General features: G+C 28.2%; 4 protein-coding genes across 4 annotated transcripts; 2 read left to right on the top strand and 2 right to left on the bottom strand.

Moving 5' to 3' along the window:
• The first annotated feature begins 2389 nt into the window (after nucleotides 1-2389).
• On the top strand, nucleotides 2390-4197 carry LOC101250058 (gallate 1-beta-glucosyltransferase 84A24). Its single transcript, XM_004230684.5, has one exon. The coding sequence runs from the start codon at nucleotides 2583-2585 to the stop codon at nucleotides 4044-4046; it is 1464 nt and encodes a 487-aa protein (XP_004230732.1). The 5' UTR covers nucleotides 2390-2582; the 3' UTR covers nucleotides 4047-4197.
• A 9785-nt stretch (nucleotides 4198-13982) lies between these two features.
• Nucleotides 13983-18449, top strand: LOC101249769 (methylthioribose kinase). The gene is made up of 6 exons (XM_004230683.5): nucleotides 13983-14373; nucleotides 14555-14864; nucleotides 16273-16447; nucleotides 16566-16767; nucleotides 17383-17597; nucleotides 18012-18449. Exons 1-6 carry the CDS (start codon nucleotides 14188-14190, stop codon nucleotides 18184-18186), a joined length of 1263 nt encoding a protein of 420 aa, XP_004230731.1. The 5' UTR covers nucleotides 13983-14187; the 3' UTR covers nucleotides 18187-18449.
• A 218-nt stretch (nucleotides 18450-18667) lies between these two features.
• On the bottom strand, nucleotides 18668-19758 carry LOC101249498 (uncharacterized). Its single transcript, XM_004230682.5, has 2 exons — nucleotides 19266-19758; nucleotides 18668-19185 (listed from the first exon to the last, which is right to left on the bottom strand). Exons 1-2 carry the CDS (start codon nucleotides 19571-19573, stop codon nucleotides 18795-18797), a joined length of 699 nt encoding a protein of 232 aa, XP_004230730.1. The 5' UTR covers nucleotides 19574-19758; the 3' UTR covers nucleotides 18668-18794.
• A 1446-nt stretch (nucleotides 19759-21204) lies between these two features.
• LOC101249214 (uncharacterized) lies at nucleotides 21205-23152 on the bottom strand. Its single transcript, XM_004230681.5, has 2 exons — nucleotides 21704-23152; nucleotides 21205-21567 (listed from the first exon to the last, which is right to left on the bottom strand). Exons 1-2 carry the CDS (start codon nucleotides 22122-22124, stop codon nucleotides 21290-21292), a joined length of 699 nt encoding a protein of 232 aa, XP_004230729.1. The 5' UTR covers nucleotides 22125-23152; the 3' UTR covers nucleotides 21205-21289.
• Nucleotides 23153-23582: the final 430 nt, after the last annotated feature.

The raw sequence follows: 23582 nt of genomic DNA, 5'->3' as shown, positions 1-23582 counted from the left end.
TATTATAAAACAAAACAAAATAATATGTACTGAGCCTGTATCTACTCACTCCAATTAGTAAAATTAATTGAAACTTCAATCTATATTTATTAAAATTTAGAGTTTAAATCGTAAAAGTAAAAAAAAATCAAAAAAATAATTTATATCACTGATAAGTCATGGAATTCATGAATAAATCAGATCAATAAATATATAGAATATTAATTAATTATAAAAAATAAAAAAAAATATACACTACACGTTTTAAAATTATCAAAAATGTCTTTCATATTTTCCCTCCGCGACTTTTGTCTAGATATATCTTTTTCTGTTTATTAGTTATGGTCCATTCGCAATATAGTACTCTCCTAATTTCCTTTTAGTTGTTATATTGTGATTTATGTGCGTTAATTATGATTTTTAAAGCTAAATCAGTTTATATTAATTCAATACTATAAAATAAAAGTTAACAAATTCAAAAAGTATATGCAAGGTACTATAATTGTAAAAAAAAATTTATATTTTAATATAATAAAAAATATATCTTAAAATATTGGTTAAAATTCATATTATTTGTCTCTCTAAAAGAAAATTACGACAATTATAAAAAAAACTGACCGGGTACTAGTAAAATACTACCTTTAGATATTAGTATTTGATTTTTCTAAAAAAGAGAAAGAAAAAAAAAACACCATATTGAGCATGTATATCTACTACTAAATAATAAATTAAAGTTAGTTTTTTGCTCATGCAAATTTAATCAACCCTTAAATTTATTTTTTGTTTCTATTAATGTTTGGTGAAAAATCTAAACTACACATAATAAGATTTTCACGAAGTTGAGCATCAACAATCAGTTGATTCTAGTTAATCCCAATAATTCAACTATTTTTGTATGTGTAAAAAGCTCAAAAATCGCCATCATTATTTTTAAAATAAAAAGGCATATTAATCCTTAATTATAAGACAAATAGCGAAAACTTCAAACTTAAAATTGACATTAAAATTATGTGATTTGACTGGGAGAGGTGAAAATTGAGATTTAAATAATTAATAAGATAGTTATTGTGGAGTTGTTGATGAACATTGATACTTAATTTGTGTGTTATAGAAGGTGGGGGTGGGGAGTGATTAGAGAGAAATGTTGAGAGATATAGATTTCGGCGAATTACGGGGAAAGAGATTGAAGCATCATTTAGGAGAAGTGGAGAGTGGAGAAGATAAAGAAGAAGCAAAATTATAATTACCTTTTTTTTTGTATATGATATATGACAATGAGCAATGGGTGATTTACAATATATGAAAGTAATGTGGTTGTATAATTTTATAATTATTTATATTCTACTTTATAATACTTTAAACAATAATAAAATTTACGTAAATTATAAATATGTAATTGAAAAATCGATTATAGATTAGAAGATCATATAACCATTTTCTTTTTTATTTATAATTACCATTTCAAAATTCAAAACAATAATTGATTCCTAATTATTTGAGATGGTAAGGTAATGATTGCCCAAAAAAAAAAGGGGTAAAAGAATCGAATAAAATATGTTAAATTTAGAGCGATGGGATTCCTCCAAAGTCCAATGGCTTTTATTTCTCCTAGTAAAGTAACGCCAAAAGTTACTTTCAGATGTGGACAACCCACTTAACAAATGATATTTTATTGATTTAAAAAATAATGACTTAATTATGTTAGACATAAAATTTTAAAAATTAAAATGAACTTTTAAAATATATTTTTAATCATATTGATATTTAAAAATTTATAATTTATACTATCTTCATTTTTGTTTTTTAGTCGTCATATTTTTCTTTTTGAGAGTCAAATGATATGAATTTTGTGAAACATTTTAAGATTTATTATTTCATCACATTAATATGAAAAAGTTACAACTTATAGAGTCTTCCGTATAGTTTTTGTATATTTAAAATTTTATTTTAAAATATTAAATTAATTAAGTGTAATGTAATTTAGCTTTGTAAATTAATCAAATTGACTCTCAAAAGGTGCAAATATACCAACTAAAAAGGGCTCAAGAGAGTATTTTTCATATACTTTTTGAATATCTAAATTTTAGTTTAAAATATCAAATTAATATTATTTAATTTAACTTTAAAAATTAATCAAATTAATTTTATAAAATGTAATATAATAACTAAATTAATACTCCTCCGTTTCACAAAAAGTGATCTAGTTTGACCTGATACGAGATTTAAGAAAATAAAGAAGAGTTTTGATAATGTGAAATTGTCTTCTAATCTTATGATCTTAAACACGTCAGATAAAAAGTTATTATAAAAAAAAATTCTTTTTAAAACATACTAAAAAAAGAAAAATGTTTTTAAAAAAAGGGAAGAAGTATATTACAATTCAAACTAAAGTTTTTGGGAAGCCCAACATGAACTTGATAGGATATCTAGTAAAAGTTTTATACATATATATATATTATGGTGTGTTTTTTCTATTTGAAGGCGGCTATGCATACCTCCTTCCTATTTTCTTTTTATTTATAAACAGCTTTATCTATTTACTTTGTGAACTCAGAAATTTTCTTTCTTCTTAATTTCCAAGAAACAAAAACAAAAAGGTATCTATGGGTTCTCAAGGGGGAAAAGCACCAATTCATGTTTTTATGGTTTCATTTCCAGGCCAAGGACATGTCAATCCTCTAATTCGACTGGGCAAACGCCTAGCAGCCAAGGGTATTTTCGTTACATTATCCACCGCTGAAAGTCATGGTTTTCAAATGAAAAAAGTTAATAAAAACTTAAGCGATGAGCCAACACCTTATGGTTCAGGTACGATAAGATTTAAGTTTATTGATGATGGTTGGGATTATTCGAAGCCCGAGGGTAATGACCTCGGGCTTTACATTCGGCATCTAGAGTCTGTAGGTAAACAGCTCCTTCCTCAAATGATTGAGGAAGAAGAGAAACAGGGTCGCCCTGTTTCTTGTCTTATTAATAATGCCTTTATTCCGTGGGTTTCAGATATTGCTGAAACCCTCGGAATTCCTAGTGCTGTTCTTTGGGTTCAATCTGCTGCCAGTTTTTCATGTTATTACCATTATATGCATCAGTTAGCTACTTTTCCGACTGAATCAAACCCCCAACTCCAACTCCAACTTCCAGGCATGCCCTTACTCAAACACGACGAAATCCCTAGCTTTTTGCACCCTTCTTCTCCTTACACCATGTTGAAGAAGGCTATTTTAGGTCAATTTGAAAAATTGTCTAATCCGTTTTGTATACTGATGGATACGTTCCATGAACTCGAACTCGATCTCGTTGATCAGCTTTCAAAAATTTGTCCAATTAAAACTGTTGGTCCATTATTCATGTACCCTAAATTGATTTCCCCCAATGGAAAGGATATTCGTGGCGATTACTTCACGTCTGATAGTGGAATAATACAGTGGCTCGATTCGAAATCAGCATCCTCTGTTGTATACATTTCATTTGGGAGCATAGTCATGTTGAAACAAGAACAAATTGATGAATTGGCCTATGGATTGTTAAATTCAGGGGTGAATTTTTTATGGGTAGTAAAAGAACCTTCAGTAGGGACAGGTTATTTACCAGTAAAATTACCAGATGGATTTTTGGACAAAGCTGGTGACAGAGCTAAAATTGTCCAATGGTGTCCACAAGAACAAGTTTTAGCACACCCTTCCTTGTCCTGTTTTTTAACGCACTGTGGATGGAATTCAACTATGGAAGCAATATCTATTGGTACGCCAATTATTGCATTTCCACAATGGGGTGATCAAGTTCTTGACGCTAAGTACTTAGTGGATGTGTTTAAAGTTGGGATTCAATTATGTAGAGGTGAGGATGAAAATAGAATCATTCCACGAGAGGAAGTGGAGAAGTGCGTGAGGGAGGCGACGAGTGGAGCAAAGGCCGCAGAGATGAAAGAAAACGCGTTGAAGTGGAAGAAAGTGGCGGAGGATGCGGTGGCTGATGGTGGCTCATCCCAGCAGAATCTCCAAGCATTCATCGATGATATTGTAACAAAGTGTACTGCCGAAAAGTTCAAGAAGGCTAGCTTGCAATAAGTGTTTAATTTATTATAATTACGTCATTTAATAAGATTTTACTCATGTATTACTCTAATAATTAACGTCAAACATGCAACGAAAGTTTATGTCTAAGTCATGTATATGATGTTGGATTGATTTAAAAATAGATTAGTTTTTTATTTTGAAAGTTTTTAGCATATATAAAATATTTTCAAACATTCAAAAATGACTTAAAATAAATGAGAGAGTATGATAAAATTAAACATAACATAAAAATCAAAAGTAGATCTACTCTGCCTTCTATTTTTTGAACTTAAAAATTTGATTTTTTTATTTTAACTTAAAAAGAAAGTATTTATTTATTTTTTCAATCATATCCTCTTCATTGTATCATATTTTTTAGGTCATCAGTCGAATTGTTTTGAAAAGAAACCTCTCATAAATAGGGTATTAAGAGTGTATAATTTGTTGTTGTGAATATTTCAAACATGGAATTAGACTATTTCCTACAGTAATATATAAATCATTTCCACTTGCCTGCTAATTCTGAAGCAAACTCACGTGAAATTTCTATTTTTTCTGTAAAACATGTTAGGTTGGGTTATAGGGTTAACATTTTTTAATCTAGATTTATTTTGTTATTTGGGAAGTACGATGTGACAAGAGAGCTGCACATATCTTTTTTGTTTATGGTCCGATTCAAACATCATATTTTATATTAAATTTGCTTGTTAACACTATTTTAGTATAAAATCTAACTTCAGTTCATTTGAATCAAATTTTACCTCTATAAGGAATAAATTTTTTCTTTATTATTATATTATTAATTTTTGGTTTATTTATATTTTTTTATTTCATCAAATAATTTTTTTAAAAATATTTATCAATTACTGTGTATTTTATATATAAATTTTGATGTATGTAAATTACTATTTATTAAATATTATTTTTGATTATTTTTAAGTTGATTGCGTTGTTTGTTTAAATAATTTGTATGTTTACATTTTTTGTTTTTGTGAATCATTTATATAATGTTTAATTAAAAATTTTGTATGATGAAGTTATAATAAAATATTCAATAAAATGAATTATAGTAATGAATAGTATCGCATCAAATTTGATGTAACACTACTCACACACTAAATTAATCTAAAATTTAGTATTGAATTAGAAATGATCTAACTATTACAAAATAATTAAGTATTTAACAATAAGAATATAAATTTAAAATAATAAATTCTCTCTTAATTTTTTAAATTAAATAATAAAATTAAATATTTATTTTTTAATATAGTCCACCGGTAAAGGGGAATAGTTCCTAGATGCCTGTTCAAATTGCAATATTGACATAATATTTGCTTTTGTCACTACTGCCCTTAGCCCCCCCCCCCCCCCCCCCACACACACACACACTTTTTTGGGTGGCAATATTCTTTCTTTTATTTTTCAAAAAAAACCCTAAAATATCTTTAAATGATTGAAAATGGTATAAAATTACTTTTCATTCACCTATTAATTTTAAAATGTTTTCTCATTCATCTATTGGCTTCAAAATACTCTTTCAGCCACCTTTAGATGAACTTTAGGTTCAAAATTGATCACTTATTTAACAATTTTAAAATTTAAACTATTTAGATTTTTTTTTTAAATACTTGATGTTTAACTATTGGTTCTAATATAATTCATTAATATCATTTATAAACCAACACACTACTCACCCATTACTAATTAAACTCACCCAATTAATAAAACAATTCTAATATTAAAATCACCCTAAACACTACTAAGACATGACGAAATCACAAATTCTTGCAAATAACATTCAAAATTATTCGATTTCGAATTGAAGCCGCAATGAAATTTAGGTTTAGCCTTTTATTTAGGAGGATATTTTCAATAAGATTCTCTTTATTGCTTGAATTCAAAATTTATGATAAAGATAAAGAAATAGTACATCCCGAATTAATTTGTGCACTTATTTTAATATAGTTTTATAAATAAATGATTTATTTTAAATATTAAAACTATAATATATTATTTTTTAAGAAAAAATTATCTGTCAATTAACATCACGTAATGGAGGTGAAGGAATAATTAGGATGAACGTAGTCAGACTTTTAAATTTATCGATAATTATTATTTAGACACTTGAATTATTATATGTTTTGATTGAGAACTTGAATGTATGATAATGTACTTCTATAAACATTTTCGCCTCAAAGTTTTATAACATTGGCACTACTGTTTCATTAGTAAAGGAGCGAGTTTATAAATTGAGACGGATTTAATTATTAATGGGTGGGTAATTGATTGATTTATAAATTATATTAATAAGTTATGTTATAAAAATAGTTAAGGGTCACGTATTTAGAAAAATAATTAAATTATTTAAATTTAAAATCATTAAACAAGTGGTCAATTTTGAATCCAAAGGTGAATGACAAAAGTATTTTGGAACCAATAGGGTGGTGAGAAAGATATTTTTGAGCCAATAGGTAAATGGAGGATAATTTTGTACCATTTCTAATACTTCAAAAGTATTTTAGGCATTTTTCTGTTTATTTTTTCTTTAAAGTTAAGGTTAATTTTAATTGTATTCAATTAATTACTCAAAGAATATGCATAGTAGTCATATATATTATTTTCTTATTTCTAATTATTTATATATTTTAAAATTTATACACAAATTAAAAAAATAATTATTGACATAATAAATTTGTCATTTTACCCTTATTAATTATGAAGTGGATGAATTAAAAAAAAATCAAAAAATTCTAACTTTTGTAACACAATTGATTGAAGATATAATAGATAAAAAATTTAATTGTTTCTTGATTTGTAAAAATACAAGTAACTAGGTACAACTTAAAAACATAGACAAGTAATTAGAGATACAAGTAACAGGAGCTAGGAATCTATACAACACATAAGGGTGTTCATAGTTCGATTTGAATCGGTTATTAGTTAAAAGCAAAATTAAATCAAGTTAATCATTTTTAAAATTTTTAAACCAAACCAAAAAATAACCATTGATTTGGTTCGATTTTTTTGGTTTTCCTTCGGTTAGAAACTAATAAGTTTGTTGAGGACATACGCATCTCGATAGAAACAAACACTCAGTACATAAATAATTCACCAAAAAAGTTTTTACACGAACAAAGTGATTCATCTAATGTACCAAGTTTCAGAAACTAAATAAACTCATTGTCAATAGCATAAAGTTAGTTTAAATATTCTGGAGATCTAAACATCTTATCAATAATTTTTTCAATAAAATTGCACCTTAAAATATTGACAATTTACTTCTAAAAAAAACACCAATATTTCATAATCAAAACCAATCAATTACCATCTTCTTTATCTTAAATTTTAAATTATTTAATATTGCATTAATTTTTTTTTATAAGGAACAAAGAAAATGTGATATTTAAAGTAACGGATTTTGAAAGATTTAGACTTAAGATTTAATAATTAGGCTGGAATTGAAGTGTTGGACTTAGCAAAATAGTAAAATTAAAGAAAAATTTTAGATATTTTTTCTATTAATTTTTAGTAAAATCAATTAAAAAATATCAAATTTTTAAAATTTAAAATTAAACTTAACTAAATTAAATTAAATATCAATTTTTATAATTAATTTAATTCAAATTGCAATTTAATTTAATTTTACTACCTTGATCTATGAATAGCCCTAACAACACCAAAAAGAAAGGAAGGAGCTAACATCCAAAGCATTGATTTTAGAGTAGTTGATAAGATTAAAAAATTTACAAGTTTCTGACGCTAATGGCACCACAAGCATTAATTACCTATTTTCATTGAGTAATTGATGCAATCTAGAAATGTTGGAACAACGAATCTAAAAATAGATCTGTCATTTTCAACATCATTTTATTCGATTATTTTTAATTGTCATAATTTTTATTAAAATTTAATAATAAGAATTTTAACAAATATTATATTATGTAAATTTCTTTCAGTTTTTACAAATTGTAATTCATAATTTTTGATTTATTAACTTTTTTTTTTACAATAATAAATTTAAGTTTTAACTTTAAAAATTATTCAAAAAAGTATATTCCATCTACAAGGGACCCACTCACCCCAAATGTGAACCTCACTCTTTTTGTTTGTTTGTGTTTTCGTCTAACGTTAGGTAATACTCTAATGAAATATGACCTTTTCTTTGTTTGTTTCTCTTTTAACTTTTGGTATCCATGATTTCCATGAAATTTGTACATGCGGATGTCAAATGGTCGAATATTTAATTAAAGTTTGATTAAAATTTTAAATGATATATAATATTTTTTTATTTTAAAATAAGTTAATTTTTTTCTATTTTAATTAAAATATATTAAATTAAAAAAATAAAAATATTTTATAAAATAAAATAACGGAACATGAAATATATTTATTTCACCATTCTAACTGAATTTTATGACCAAAAGAATTTTACCTTTGGATAAATATTTCATATGATTTATATGAACATGCGCCATAAATGTGGAGTCTCCTAACTTTTTCTTTGTTTGTTTCTCCTGTAACATTGATAAGTGCTGGATATTTTATAATATATAGATATATTAAATTAAATTAAATGGATATATTTACTCTAGAGAAAATATAAATGTTGTTATGAAAAATTATATATTCATAAAAATCAAAAGTAGTATGTTCATAAAATAGCCCTTACTTCATTTTTTGTTTAAAAATTTCCCTCATTTCATCTTTTGCTCTAAGAAAACTTTGCCCCAATTTAATTAAATTAACTTCTTTATTAATTAGTTATTTTTTTTATTTGTTCTAAAATATAATTCTTATTTATTGAAATTCTTAATATTGGGTCATACAGTATATTTAAATAGTTTTGAATCTAAAATAAATATAAATTTATTAGGTAAAAATAGAAAATAAAAATCTTAAAATTCTTATTAACAAACTAACACAATAAAATTCGTGTTCTTCATTTTCACACATAAATTTATATGTTTTAACTTTAAATTTTAATTTGTGGAATGACTTTTTAATTTATTTGATTGATTTTCTTAATTATATCAAAATAATCATAGTAAAATTTAGTTATTATTAATATTTAGTTATTTATGTAACATATGGTAATAATATGTAACGATCTGAAAAGCCAATAGGAAAGATTTGGGAATAGAAAACTTTTGAATAGTGACTTGAATTTGATCATGTACGATTTTATAGAATCGAATTCAGGCGAGTAAATTACAATTTATAGTATTTTTTATATAATTTTTAAATATTTAAATTTTTATTTAAAAATATTAAATTAATATAATTTAATTTTAAAAATTAATTAAATAAACTTTTAAAAAATATAAAATGACAAATAAAAATAAATTAAAAAAATAATACTTAATTAATTAGAGAAGTCCCCGTCCAGTATTAAATTTTAAAATTCACAAGATACAAAATTATTTAGACTTTACGTAAAAAGATTAAGAAGATCCAAGGAAATATTCTTTTTCAAATTCTAAGTATATATCAAAACTGACAATAGTTAAAATATCATTATTACAATAAATAAATAAATAAATAAATATATATATATATATATATATATATATATATATATATTACCATTAAATTCTCCCAAGAAGAGCCCTTGTTTTCTTGATCTATATTACAAAAATAATTAACCACTGACCTAATGGCTAATAAAAACAAAAATACGTAAGACGAAGAGGTCTAATCAAGATATATATTAATTTCGAGAGAATTTTTTTTCAGCATGCTTATAATAATATATATAAAACTTCATATTTAACTAATCTCTAAGAAAAATGAATTGTTAATAGACATAAATAATATAATAAAATATTTGCTTCATTCTTTCTTAAATGAAAATTGAACGGCGAGAATAAAAAGTAGAAATTTACGTAAAATTATCTAAAATCAATTATACTAGACAATAATTAAGAAAATTACTAATCAAACTCGATTGATGTAATATCGAAGAAACAAATTCAACAAGTACCACACTATTTTGGGTAGTTGACAACTTAATCAAGTTACATATTTTGATTCTCGCGTCTTATCATTACAAGTATTAACTCGTATAATTATTAATTAAATATTTAAATTTACTTATTTGATTTAAAATAAATTATCAAAGATATTTTTATAAAAAATACTTAGGAAGAATAGTGATTTGCTTTTGTATAATCAATTTTAAAAGTAATTTGATCTATATTTAAACAATAATTTGTGCTTGGTTAAGATTTTAAACACATTTATGACAATCTTTTTAATTTCTAAAAAGCAACTCATGTTACTAGCTAGTCAAAAGTATTTATTTTGTCATTAAAAAATCGTTTAAACATTCTAGCTCTCTAAACTAAGTAATTTACTTTAATATATTAAAATAAATACTTTTTAACTTTCCATGAATTTGATCAAGCAGGTTGTAATTTACTTTAATACATTAAAATAAATACTTTTTAACTTTCCATGAATTTGATCAAGCAGGTTGTAATAAATTTTTTGTTTAAGCTCTCTATTTATTCTAAAAATTTACTAAATATTCAGAAAAAGATAATTATATTAAATATTATTTTATATTAATTTTAGAACTTAAGTATAGTTTCATTTTAGATCAAAATTAGTTTTGAATATGGCTCATGTGGGCCTATTTTTCTGTATATGTAGGCTGGTAAGTGGTAAACTTCAGTGGAATGGACCACTGCATTCATTTTCAATAGACACCATTTTCTTTTTAAAAATCAAACTTATATTTGTTATCTTCCTACAAGTATTTTATCATAATCTATTCTATTACGTATTAAAATATAAATAATGAGATAAATGATCTTTAAGACTAAGGACTATTTAAAATTTTCAACCAAATTCAAGATAAAACAATTTTATATTTTTATTTTTGAGATTAGTACCCCTTGCACTTCACATCAAAGGAATTTTTAATACTAGTTTCTTGGTTACTCTTTATTTAAAAAAAAATATTATATTTCTTCCGTGTCAATTTATGTGATTTACTTTTTTTTTTTAGTCAATTTAAAAAATAATAACATATTGCTATTTAAAGTAACAATTAAATCATAAAATGTCTATTTCATTCTTAAGGAAATAATTTACAGACACACAAATTTATATTATTCATTTTAAGTCACAAGTTTTAAAAGCTTTTATTTCTTTGTTAAATTCCATATTAAGTCAAACTACCTCACATGAAATAAAAAAAATGGAGTAACTAAATAAGGATAAACTATAAGAATATTAATGAGATTTTTTCTAAGGGAAAAGGATTATAAAAAAACTTAAGCTATGTATGTAGAATAAATAAAAAATGTTCTTTATTTATAGTTTGGCTCAAAATTGTCATTGTTGTCATATACATTCGTTTAAAAATGCCCCTATAGTTACTAAATTGGTCAAAAATTCCTCTTTTCAAATATATTTATTACTTTCTTTCTTTTTAAACAATTAAAATACTACTAAAGAACCGTATTCTTATTTTAAAATTACTTTAATAAATAAAAATGTAAGATTTTTTAAAAATTTAAATGGGATAAACATTTGTTAATTTTTAAGAAAATATTATTAGGAAAAGGAATGTATTAATAACAAAATAAGTAATATATTTGTTTGGAAAATAAATATTTTGACCCATTGAATAACAATAAGAGTATTTTTGACCAAACTATTAACGGCAAATACATTTTAAAACAAAATTATAAAAAGAACATTCTTTATTCATTTTATATAATTTAAGGACATTTTGATTCTTTGAATATCACTTATCGTGAAACAAAATAAAAAATGGGTAAAAATGCGCCTTTCTTTGAAATAATGAGGGTTTTATTGAGCCAAAAATACGTAATTAAAGTTTATAATCCCTTCGTTTCGAAATACTCTCTTTGTCACGTTATTTTTACATATCAAGAAAGGATAATTTTTTAAAATTTATTATATTCTCAATTAATTATTTAAAAAAATATAATATATCTTCACCAACTTATTCTTAACAAATACTTTGAAAAATCCTCCATAATCTTGATAAATAATATTAGGTATAAGACCATTTAAAAAAAAAATCTTCTATTTATTTAAATATATATAATAGATAGAGACATGAGTGATATTTGATGCACTTGTTATTAAAATAAGAAAAGTTATATTTCTCTTTCCCCTGGCCCATTTTAGAAGGAATATGAGGCTTTTGGGCCTTGCTTTAGTTAGCCCGTGGCCCGATAAATTGGACCAGTCCATTTTGAAAAGATGAAAATGTAATGTCAATTTCATTTTAAAAAGTAAAATTCCGCTGTTAAATAATTTGTTTGAGAAAAAAATTAAAATTTGTTCGTTCGTACCGAATATTTATATCAAATCATACTAATATACTATGATTAAGTGGTAAATTAAGATAAAAATATATATTAGTTAACTATGAATCTATGATGCAGCGATAATCATATTTCTAAAGACCTATTAGTATCATGTATTTATTGAATTGATTGGTTGCATGCTAGGAATCATGCTAAACAACTGATCTTTGATGGTAAAATAACTAACAATTCCTTAGGAATTGAGCACTATTTTAATATACTTAACCCTTATAATGTGTTAATAATAACAGGAAAAAGTTAAAATAATTATACTCTAAACTTATTAAATTACTACTATTTATTAGCTGAAAAGTAAATAAACAATTAATACACAAATTATTACAATAGATATGTTAATTTTTCCGATCAAATAACATTTTACAATGGAAAACCAAAGAAATACTTGAGCTAGTGATTGAATTGTAGAGTGAAGCATAAAAAAACACTTTTTTTTCAAGCTAAAGAACAAAAGGGCAAACGAAATTTAAAATACAACCAAAATAAATAAATTAATAAACCATCAAAGTCGCAACAACAAATAAATGTCTTTAAACACCTTAAACCAAACGAATGGGGTAACCAACTTATTTTTAGTTGAAAGTCAGTCTCCTTATGGATGACTCAATTTTTTAAATTTATATTTTTGGATAATTCTGTTCTTTAAGCTTATTTGATAGTGAATTATAAGTTATTCTTCTTATTATAATATATAATTGGAAAATAACTAATATATACTACCACAAATTAAAATTTAATTATACATAAATAAAACATCATTTCTTAGTGAAAAAACTTAGAAATAAAGCGAGTTTTTGGGCAAAACGCGATTAAGTTATACCTTAAACTTAAACTATATTCTTAAAGTATCATTCTTAGCGTAAAACATCCTTCAAGTATATAACAATGAACAATCTTCATTCTTTTATTAAATATTATCAAAAAGTTAATAGATCCTACAAAAACATAAGCAACTCACGTGACTATCAACGAAATTTAGTCATGCATAGTTTCATTACATGCTATAAGAAGTTTCTGAAAAAAAAAATTAAAAATGTTAGACACTATTGTTTACTGAAACAAAAAAAGTTTGAAAGGTGTTACAATACACGATCTGCTCTTTTTTCTCATTTAGTAACAGAAAAAAGCTGAAGTTTAATTAACTTTACCTTTTTCATATCTAAATTGTATTTAGATCAATAATTATTTGGGACAGAAGTGATCATTATATTGATTATGTTCGCATTTGAGTTTCATTCTATATTATTAGAAGATGAAGCCTCCAACAAATGTTCCTTCCAGCATATTCAATTGATAAGAAACATATTTTAACTAATAATATTTTTAATATCAAAATCACATGAAAAATAAATGAAAAACAAACTGTCAATTCAATTACCGAAAAAGTTCATGATAGTATATTTGACGTAGCTAAAAATAATAGATACGAAGGGATGACTTGGCTTTTGTGGGATGTTATTTTTCTGATAATTCAAGTAGAAGGATGAAAATTGTTCATTTTTAAATATTTGAATGATATTTTCTGCTAACAATGATACTTTTAAGAATATACTTTAAATTCGAGATATTGTTAAAAGATGATTTTGATCAAAAACGTAAATAAAGTAGAGAAGTGGAAATATTAGGAATCTCCAATGTGATGACCAGGTACAATGTAACTCTGAAAATTCAATATAGCCAATAGGTAGGCATGATACATGCGTCAGTTGAGATTGAGGTCAACCTAATCAAACTATTTATGACCCAAAAATAAAGAAGCATTATTTTACTCGTGCTTCCCCAAATCAACAATGGCATCTGATGGGTTTAGGCCGTTGGACGAGAAGTCACTAGTCGAGTACATCAAATCGACTCCTTCTTTGCTTTCAATCTTGGGGAAACAGTTCGATAATCTTGAAATTAAGGAAGTTGGTGATGGAAATCTCAACTTTGTTTATATTGTTGTTGCCCCTTCTGGTTCAATTGTCATCAAACAGGTGCCCTTCCCTTCATCTTTCTTTTATTCTGCTAGTGGAATTATTCTTTTATGTTTTAGTATACTCGCAGTCAATACTGGGCTATGGAGTTTTCAAGTTATTCGACTTTTTCCCCCAAATTAACTTAGGGATTCCCCTATTGAATGGAAACTAAACTTTTTAATGGGGATTGTGTATGCAGGCTCTTCCTTATATTCGATGCATAGGAGAGTCATGGCCAATGGCAAAAGAACGTGCTTACTTTGAAGCCACTGCACTAAAAGAGCATGGTCGTCTCTCTCCTGAGCATGTACCCGAAGTTTACCATTTTGACAGGACTATGTGTTTGATTGGTATGCGTTACCTTGAACCTCCTCATATTATATTGAGGAAGGGATTGGTTGCTGGGGTTGAATATCCATTGCTTGCACAACACATTTCAGACTATATGGCAAAGACTCTTTTTTTCACCTCCTTGCTTTATCTTAACACAACGGATCACAAACGTGCAGGTGAGCCGTATGAATCTCATATAGTTGGCTTTCCGCACCTCTGTTTATGCACTAGGCTTTATGAAGTTGTTCACAAAAGTTTCAGGTTATTAGATGGATAAATGTCAGTTGTGTGAATTTACATGATTGGTTGTTCTATAATCATACTTCTTACAATGGTTGAGCTATATTAGCGAAGGTAAGCGACATTACTGAAAGTTATCTATACTTCTGGTAAAATTGGTAGATATTGTTTGTGAAGCATGTTGCTCAGACTCTTCACTTTATTGATGCCGCACCAGTATCACATTCTTCAAAAATAAGCTACTTTTTGAGAAGCCGAAATGCAACTGTCATTTTTGAAGAGTCCGAGTAACATAGCTTATCAGAAATCAGAGTTTGACCAGGAGAGCTTTTACACTTTAATCAACAAAGTTCATCTGGTGAATAACAGTTTATCTATTTTTCATTTAATCGTGTTGTGATGAGCTCTTGTCAGCCAGATTTTTGTCACTATCATTTATAGCCATGATAATTAATAGACATTGCCAATACAAAATCTGGATCTTTTGGGTCATCAATACATCTTAACTTGCTCATCTCATCCTCCATGTTAAGGAAAGCGAAACATTGGTGTGGCCTTGCTGCACTTGTCATCAATAATAACTTGCATTTGTGGTGCATTCCGACTGATACTTTGTCATTGTTGCTGTCCCTGTCTTTTGGTGAGGCAGTACTTCTATCGAGAACGAATATTTGTTTATATTTTGTTTTTGATGGCGATGATGTCCCGGCCTGCTTAGATGCATCTCAACTATTGGTCTGGGTACCTGCTAAGTTGGTCTAGCTATCCTGCAGAATTGGTTTGAGTCCTTGCAAATGTTTACAGTTCTACAAGTTCAAGTGTATGCTCTTTTGAACAGTTACAGTTCCTGAGCTTCAGTGCTTTGTAATGACGGACAACGAAAAGGAGAACAAAACAGAAACTGCGAATTTTTGGCCAAAATATTTGAGATTCCGATTCAATGACTTGGGGAGTAAAATTACAATTATCTATACAAGTTCACCTAACCACCCAATTGTCACTAACATCCATACTAATGTATGGAATTCAGTTAGTAAGTGCCAGGTCCAAAGTGTTGTTCCTAAAACTTTTCCCTCTCATTTATTTTAAAACAGCCACATGCCCTTTTCATTCTAAATGCAGTACAACACCTCAAGCCTCACCTACACTCACTCATAGCATTTACACATTCAGCCTTATAAGGGTGTATATATATGATGAGTGGCTTCTGTTAGCACACTCCAGAGCCAATTCATTATTATGGATTAGGACTATTTAATTTTGGTTTTTGATGGCCACTGGCGAGCTATATCATGGCCATGACTGTTATTTCTATTTGATTTTGACTTTTATTCGTTCTCGCAGTTGCTGAGTTTTGTGGAAACGTCGAGTTATGTAGGCTCACTGAGCAAGTTGTCTTCTCGGACCCCTACAAAGTGTCAGAATACAATCGCTGTACATCTCCTTATCTTGATGCCGATGCAGAGGCAGTTCGCAATGATAATGGTTTGAAGATTGAAGTTGCTGAGCTTAAATCCAAGTACATTTGTGATTCTTTGAAGATTTGCTTTAGTGCATCTAACTGATTTGCTTGACTTTTTCTGTTTTTTTTTTCTTTAGCTGGAAAATCACAACAATCTTTATTTAATACTTAACAGGTTTTGTGAGAGAGCCCAAGCTCTTATACATGGTGATCTTCATACTGGTTCTTTGATGGTCACTCAAGATTCAACCCAAGTAATTGACCCAGAATTTTCTTTCTATGGGCCAATGGGTTTTGATATTGGAGCATATATTGGAAATCTGATTCTGGCGTACTTTTCCCAAGATGGACATGCAGATCAGGCCAATGACCGCAAGGTATATCTGTTGCAACTTTGCCTTTCTAATCTCTGTTTTTACTAGTGCAATCTCCTTGAATCATAGAAAAGGTCTTTGTATGCCAGAAACCAGTTCTTTTTTTTTTTAAAAATGATACATGTCCTAATATCATCATGAGAAATTGAGGCTTGTCTTTCAACGATATGTAATATTTTCAAGTGTGGTTTCTTGACTTCTATTTCTTTAAACATGTTTAACTTCTTGTGAGATTAAATTTTTTTATATAACCTTCAAATTCTGATGAATTCTGCAATGATTGAGTATGAAAAGAAACTATCTGCATTGTGAACAAAAGTTAGCAGGTCACACCCTAGTCTCCCTACAGAAAAGGTCTTAAATTAGAGGGATGGACAAAAAATAAGAAATTAGACCACCTTTATTGTCCTTTCACGTCTGTTGTCCATTGCTTCTTGCTTAAAGTTTAGTGATGCGTTCCTCATCTTATTGGTTTTTGTATTAGATTTTTTATCCGGTGAGGACATGATGTGATTATGGATTGGAGATTTGACGTTTGTTTCTTTCTTTAATATTTGAGACGTCAAGAATACACTGACATATAAAGTTTTTGGCACTTGTGATTTTATTTGTTGTCAGTCATATAAAGTTTGGATTTTGAAGACAATAACGGAGACTTGGAACCTCTTTCACCAAAAGTTTCTTGCACTCTGGGATGAGCACAAGGATGGTCCTGGTGAGGCATATCTTCCTGAAATATACAATAATACCGAGCTTCGACAACTGGTAAAGCAGAAATACATGAAAGAACTCTTCGAGGACACCCTTGGATTTGGTGCTGCTAAAATGATAAGGTGATTGGTGAATTCTCGTTTTCTAAAATTGCTTCTATGCATTTTCTCTCTGTGCCTTATTTAGAATTAAAAATAATAATTAAATTTAACAACCCTTTGCACAGGGAAGAAAGCAAGTAGCTTGATTCCCACGACAATTTTGATAACTCAGACAGCACAAAGGTGCCCAATGAACTATTATATACGTATCACGTGTGTGGGCATATGTACACAGATGTATGTATGTGTTTATTTATGAAGGTGGACAAGAAAATGCTTTCTAATACCAAATGATTTCTTTTAGGAATAACACACATTCATGTCAAGCAATACGTCTTGTTCCGCAATTCAAGACCAATGTTCTTCTTAATCCCAAGAAAGTTCTGAAGTCTTGGTGCATGTGATTGAATTTCTTATTTTCTTAATAATACACAGGAGAATAGTTGGGGTGGCTCATGTAGAAGATTTTGAATCAATCAAGGATGTTGCCAAACGAGCTGATTGTGAACGACAAGCACTCAGCTGTGCAAAGAAGCTTCTGAAAGAAAGGCGAACAATCAAGAGTATTGAGGAAGTTATTTCCACCATTGAGCAAGTTCAGTTGCAGTAATGTCCAAGTTAAAATGGATGATCATGTAACATGTTGGCCTTATGACCAAGCGTTGATATGTTTGCTTTTTGACTAAGCATTCTGGAGTCTATTTAGATATATTGAATGCCTATTGATAACAAATAATATCCTTTTAGGTATACATTATGCTTAAAATGGTGAGTTTTCTTTGCTCAGTAGTCATTTTATTGGTGGAGGAACATTATCATTTCCAGTTTATTTTCAGCACCAACTAAATATATTTTCGCACTCTGTTCTATTCAGTCTATCTTGGTAACTCACTCCAGCTAGAATGACTTTGCTTTTATAATGACATGCTTCTACTTATTTGCTATGGATATCTGAAGGCATGGAAATATCCTTTGGACTTTTGAAGCATGGGAAAGTAAGTACCAGGCAATATTATTTTATGGACATTTAAATTAACATATAAATGACGAAACGATAGTTGGATAAATAAACATACGAGTGAGACAACTTGTAATTAATCCCTTGTGCTTATTCTTATTATATTTTTTTTTTACTATTATTGTTGAACAAGACAATGACACATATAGCCTTGAATTTGTACAAAGGCATTAGAGTAATATTTTTTATTTTTGCTCTTGTTAGACAAGTTCATTCATTGTTGGGAATTTAGCTTTGTAATCCCTCCATAGTTGATCAACCGTTTTTCCCATCAAGTCAACAAAGTACTGATTACTATATCCAGTTCTCATCTTCTTGTTCAGCTGTGCTACGAACCCACTTTTCAAGCTGTTGCAGTAATCAAGAAATCGAGCAGTCACGTCGTATCCTTGGTCCCATCGATCACCCTGCCCTGGTTTCACCCAGTGGCTAGGTGCATAACCAGCTTTAAGCCTCACATAATCAGCAATCCCTTCAATTAATCCACCTGGAGCCCGTCCATTCCCGTTCCACTGCCAAATGTGAGTATTCTCATGGTATAATACTCCAGTAATCTCTCTCTTAACGTTACCAGAGTAACTCTGAATATACCTAAAAGACATGAATTTACATGACACAGTTGAAATTTCTGTCATATGCATTGGTACTAAACAATTTTTACGCGTATATACCTGGCGCTAACATGAATTTCGTTGCCCACAGCGTAAGCTACTCCACCCATGTCATCTACATACATACTAATTTTCTGCACGTTTTTGCGGTCAGCAGGAGAGTTCTGCTGCAAAATGTTCCATATGAAGGAAGTGGCAGCTGCCAATGTCTGTTTGCTATATTGTGCACCAATCTCTCTGTTAAAACGGGCACCACCAGGGGTGTTTGCGGCCCTGTTGGTCACCGTGTAATCGACAGCATTGATTTTTTGGGTAAATATTGCAAGGATAATTATCAAAGAAGCAAGAAAAGAAGTCATTTTAGCCATATTTTTGCTCAAAGTTGGCAAAAACAATCACTTATATATAAGTTTTTCTATAAACATAAAATATTTATACTGGGACTAAGTCAATAGAGTATTCACAATTTTTTTTTTCTTTAAAAAGAAACACATAGTCAGTTGAGTGTGATAGGAGGTTTCTCATTCCATAATCCCTTTTATATATTACAGTTTCTTTCCTGTTTTAGCAACTTGTTTTATTTTATTTATCGATCAGATATTATAAGTTCTCTACTATGAAAAAGAAGAAAAATGGGGAAAATATAATTTATAAATTTTAATTAATTTTTCTTCGTCGGATCCTGTACGAATATGTTTTTGAGTTTTGGGTATACTCAATCAAGAAATTATATAATAACATGAATAATCATACGGATTATTACTAAATTATTTAATATCTTTCTTCAAGAATAGTACTACAAATCATTTATTGGAAAAAATAATTAAAAAGAACCAATTAATATCTTTTTTATTTTCCAAAATTAACATTTGTTTTAGATCATTTTTTGCTTGGCTAAAGGTGTAAAATATGAAAATATATAAAAGGCCTTGCTTCAGGTGCTGGTGAACATACGTACAGAATTTGACCATAGAACCAATGGAATTTGTCTCTCTCATTTTTTTATTTTTTATTTTTTAAAAAAACATCAAATTAAAAGTTGTCGTTAAAAGCCGTCGAGTAAGAGAAATGAAAATTTCAAACTGCTTTTTAAAAAATATACTCATTATACAGTTTGCTTGATCCTTCAGTTATTCAATTGTGTATTATATTGTATGGCTTCTCAAATCAATCTCATTTTTCCTTGGCGTTTGGAGTAATCAAGTCATTAACGCATTCAAAATACAAATTAGTAATCCTTTTGTTTATCTTTAGTTGTTAATGTTTGATTTGATACACTTGTTAAAAAGTAAAAATAAAATAATAAATTTACTATATAAACTTTATTGATTAGATAAATCATCTAAGTATTGAATATTATTTAATAAAAAGAATAAAAGGTATAAAATACTAAATTATTTCTTGATCTTTCAAACTGAACAAGTAAAAGTGAATATCTATTTTTACTATGATAGACAAGTAAAAATAGGTCAAAAAGAAGTTACTAAAGGAATATTTAAACAAGATTAAGAAAGCACAGTCCTGATCGATTGACATTAGGTCTAAATCCTAGATAAAATTGATAACATTTTTTTAACCCGAAATTATTTGAATATTTTAATAGATAGTCATCTTTATGCAGGCCCAAAAAAAAAAATGTATCCACTAATTATAGCAATTTATGATTGACATGTACAATAGTAATTGTGAATAGAACTCCTAGAATATACGTCAATCAAATTTGAGAAGCAAGATAAATCAATTTATATTTCAGAAAAGTAATTAATCGATAGGGAATATAGACCATAGACAAACAATCTTAATATGTATTATTAAGTTCGGATTTGATTTTTTCCCCCAAATATTCTATCTTTGATATCAGAATCTTTATCTGCTCTGATACCAAATTAAAATGTGATTCTATCTCACAAAAAAATTAATAATGATAAGGAAATGTCATGCTTTATATCTTCATGTAATCTGATTTTTTCTCATATGTATACTGAAGACAACACTAATATAACATAAATGTCTAGGTAATCCAAAACTGATCACCTTATTTTGTTCATTAAAATATATATACGATCATGTAATACATAAAAGGCTTAAGCAGTATTATTATACTTGGCCTTGTAATCAACAAAAAGCTGATCTGGTGTCTTGCCAAGCAATTCAACAAAAAAATTGTTACTATAACCACTCCTCATTTTCTTATTCAATTCTGCCACAAATCCATTTCTCAAACCATTACAATAATCCAGAAAACGTGCTGTGACTGAATAACCTTCGTCCCATCGCGTACCTTGACCGTTCTTCGCCCAGTTACTAACCACATAACCCGCCTTTAGTCTCACATAATCCGCAATCCCTTCTATTAATCCCCCTGCAAGCACTCACAAATTTGGATTACGAATCAGTGAATTCTGTTTTTTTTATAATAGCAATATAAAATATACATTACATATAGTCCAATCTAGACACAACGAACTCGTTGTGTCTAGTCTAGATCCGCCACTAACCTGGAGTGGAGGAATTACCAAACCACTGCCAAACATGAGTTGCCTCATGAAATAGGATTCCAGTGAGCTCTGTTTTAATGTTCCCGGAATAAGACTGAATGTAACTTGTGCCTAAATGAATTTCATTGCCGACTGTATAAGCAATGTATCCATTAGTAGTATTCTCAACAAAAGCATTGAGAGCTGTGTATTGTTTCTTATCAGCATCAGCTGTTTGTTGAAAAATTGCCCAAATGAAATTAGTGGAATTGGCCAGGGTCTGTTTGGTGTAATTTATGCCAACTTCGTTTGTGAATCGAATGCCTCCAGATGAATTTGGATCCCTATTTGTTACTGTGTACGTTACGGTAAGTGCTTGGTTTCCTTTTTGGAATGCTAGGAAAAAAAAGCAAGAAATTACAATGAATAAAAACTTAGCCATTTAATTATGTGTATATATCGATGTTTGTTGTTTTGGTGCTTGTGTAAATCGATCATTGGACTATGTATTTATAGTAGAGAACTACGTCCTAAATAAAGATCCGTTAAGTTGATGGTTGGACAAAATAATCACAAAATCATACGATCAATTAATGTTAACAAGAAAATTAGTATATTACACATGACAACTATACCTTTTTTTCTCACCCATATATGATATCTATATTGAAGTCTGACTAAATTTGAAGTCTCACATTAGGATAAAGCGCTCCTTAACTTACCAAGGAAACTCATACGTAAAACAAATGAAAGACTACTTATCACAACGGAACAAATCTAAAACTTTTTTTTTTCTTTGTGAGCCTAACATAATTAATTTGATTAGGAGAGGACGACAAGTGGGGCAATAAGGGGGGAAAGCGTGAAGATTTGATGGTCCAATGTACTAGTTGTGTATGGCCGGTTAAGTAAAAGTTTCTAATGCATTAAATCGATTCTACCAATTTTTCTTAATAATTAAATTATGTTTATAATGTTTAATATTTTAAACAGTTATTTTTTAAAAAAATAAGGAGAATAAACAAAATGAGATGTGTCGTAATTATCTGTTCCACAATTTAATGCTGGTCTATTCTTAGGTCATTGGTTTGGTCCCTCAAAAGTTACTTGACCTTATGTTTTGGTCCTTAATCTAACACAAAGTAGTAGGGCTAACTTTACAATTGGGTTAATTAATGGTCCAACTTCAAATCAGACAAAAATATAATTCAGAAATAGTCATAAGCTGAAATAAGTTTAGATAAAAATATCGTTAGTTAAATACGAAATTTTTTTTGTTGACAAGTGAAAATAGTTTAAACTCCAAACTCTAGCCACAAAAAGCTTTTTCCCATTAATCACACTTTTCTTGCATGGATAAACTACAAAACTTTAATGTTTTGTTAGGCCCAAGTCCAAGAAACAAATATCTGAGGCCCAAACCCCAAGACGTTTAAGTCCAATTTTAATCTGGATATAGAAGTCTAGTTCAATCATTGAAGGTAAGATCTCTTTTAGTTCGATTATATTTATTTTTTCTATTTTACTCTCGAGATTAATTGTTTACTGACGAAGTCATTTTTTTTAAGATTTAAGACTATATATCAATTAATATAAAGATTTATAGTAAAATATTTCATGTCGATCATTAGTTCTTTTTAAGAAATATGTAAAACCTGAATATTAAAAGTGAATGGAATCAAATGGCCATGAGTTTACCGCAATGATATTTTAAGCGACTTCGCCTTCTTTTATGCCCAACTAAGTTTTTTATGGATACTTAACACACACACATATATATAATATTTTTTTATAAGATGCTTTTATATACATCATATTACGACAGGTCTAGACTCTAGAGTGAGTAAGAAATGAGATAAGAAAAGTAATTCTTTAGATTATGCATGTGTTTTACATAAAT

This window comes from Solanum lycopersicum, chromosome 1 (assembly GCF_036512215.1).
Source record: "Solanum lycopersicum chromosome 1, SLM_r2.1".
NCBI classification, from domain to species: Eukaryota; Viridiplantae; Streptophyta; class Magnoliopsida; order Solanales; family Solanaceae; genus Solanum; species Solanum lycopersicum.
Note: the sequence above shows the minus strand (reverse complement) of the source record. Positions and strands in the feature narration are given on the sequence as shown.

Coding starts and splice junctions, on each gene's coding strand:
- LOC101250058 (XM_004230684.5), top strand. CDS start 2,583: ATGGGTTCTCAAGGGGGAAAAGCACCAATTCATGTTTTTATGGTTTCA.
- LOC101249769 (XM_004230683.5), top strand. CDS start 14,188: ATGGCATCTGATGGGTTTAGGCCGTTGGACGAGAAGTCACTAGTCGAG. Junction 14,374..14,554: donor GTTCAATTGTCATCAAACAG/GTGCCCTTCCCT, acceptor TTGTGTATGCAG/GCTCTTCCTTATATTCGATG. Junction 16,448..16,565: donor GTTGCTGAGCTTAAATCCAA/GTACATTTGTGA, acceptor AATACTTAACAG/GTTTTGTGAGAGAGCCCAAG.
- LOC101249498 (XM_004230682.5), bottom strand. CDS start 19,573: ATGGCTAAAATGACTTCTTTTCTTGCTTCTTTGATAATTATCCTTGCA. Junction 19,186..19,265: donor GAAATTCATGTTAGCGCCAG/GTATATACGCGT, acceptor CATGTCTTTTAG/GTATATTCAGAGTTACTCTG.
- LOC101249214 (XM_004230681.5), bottom strand. CDS start 22,124: ATGGCTAAGTTTTTATTCATTGTAATTTCTTGCTTTTTTTTCCTAGCA. Junction 21,568..21,703: donor TGGTAATTCCTCCACTCCAG/GTTAGTGGCGGA, acceptor GAGTGCTTGCAG/GGGGATTAATAGAAGGGATT.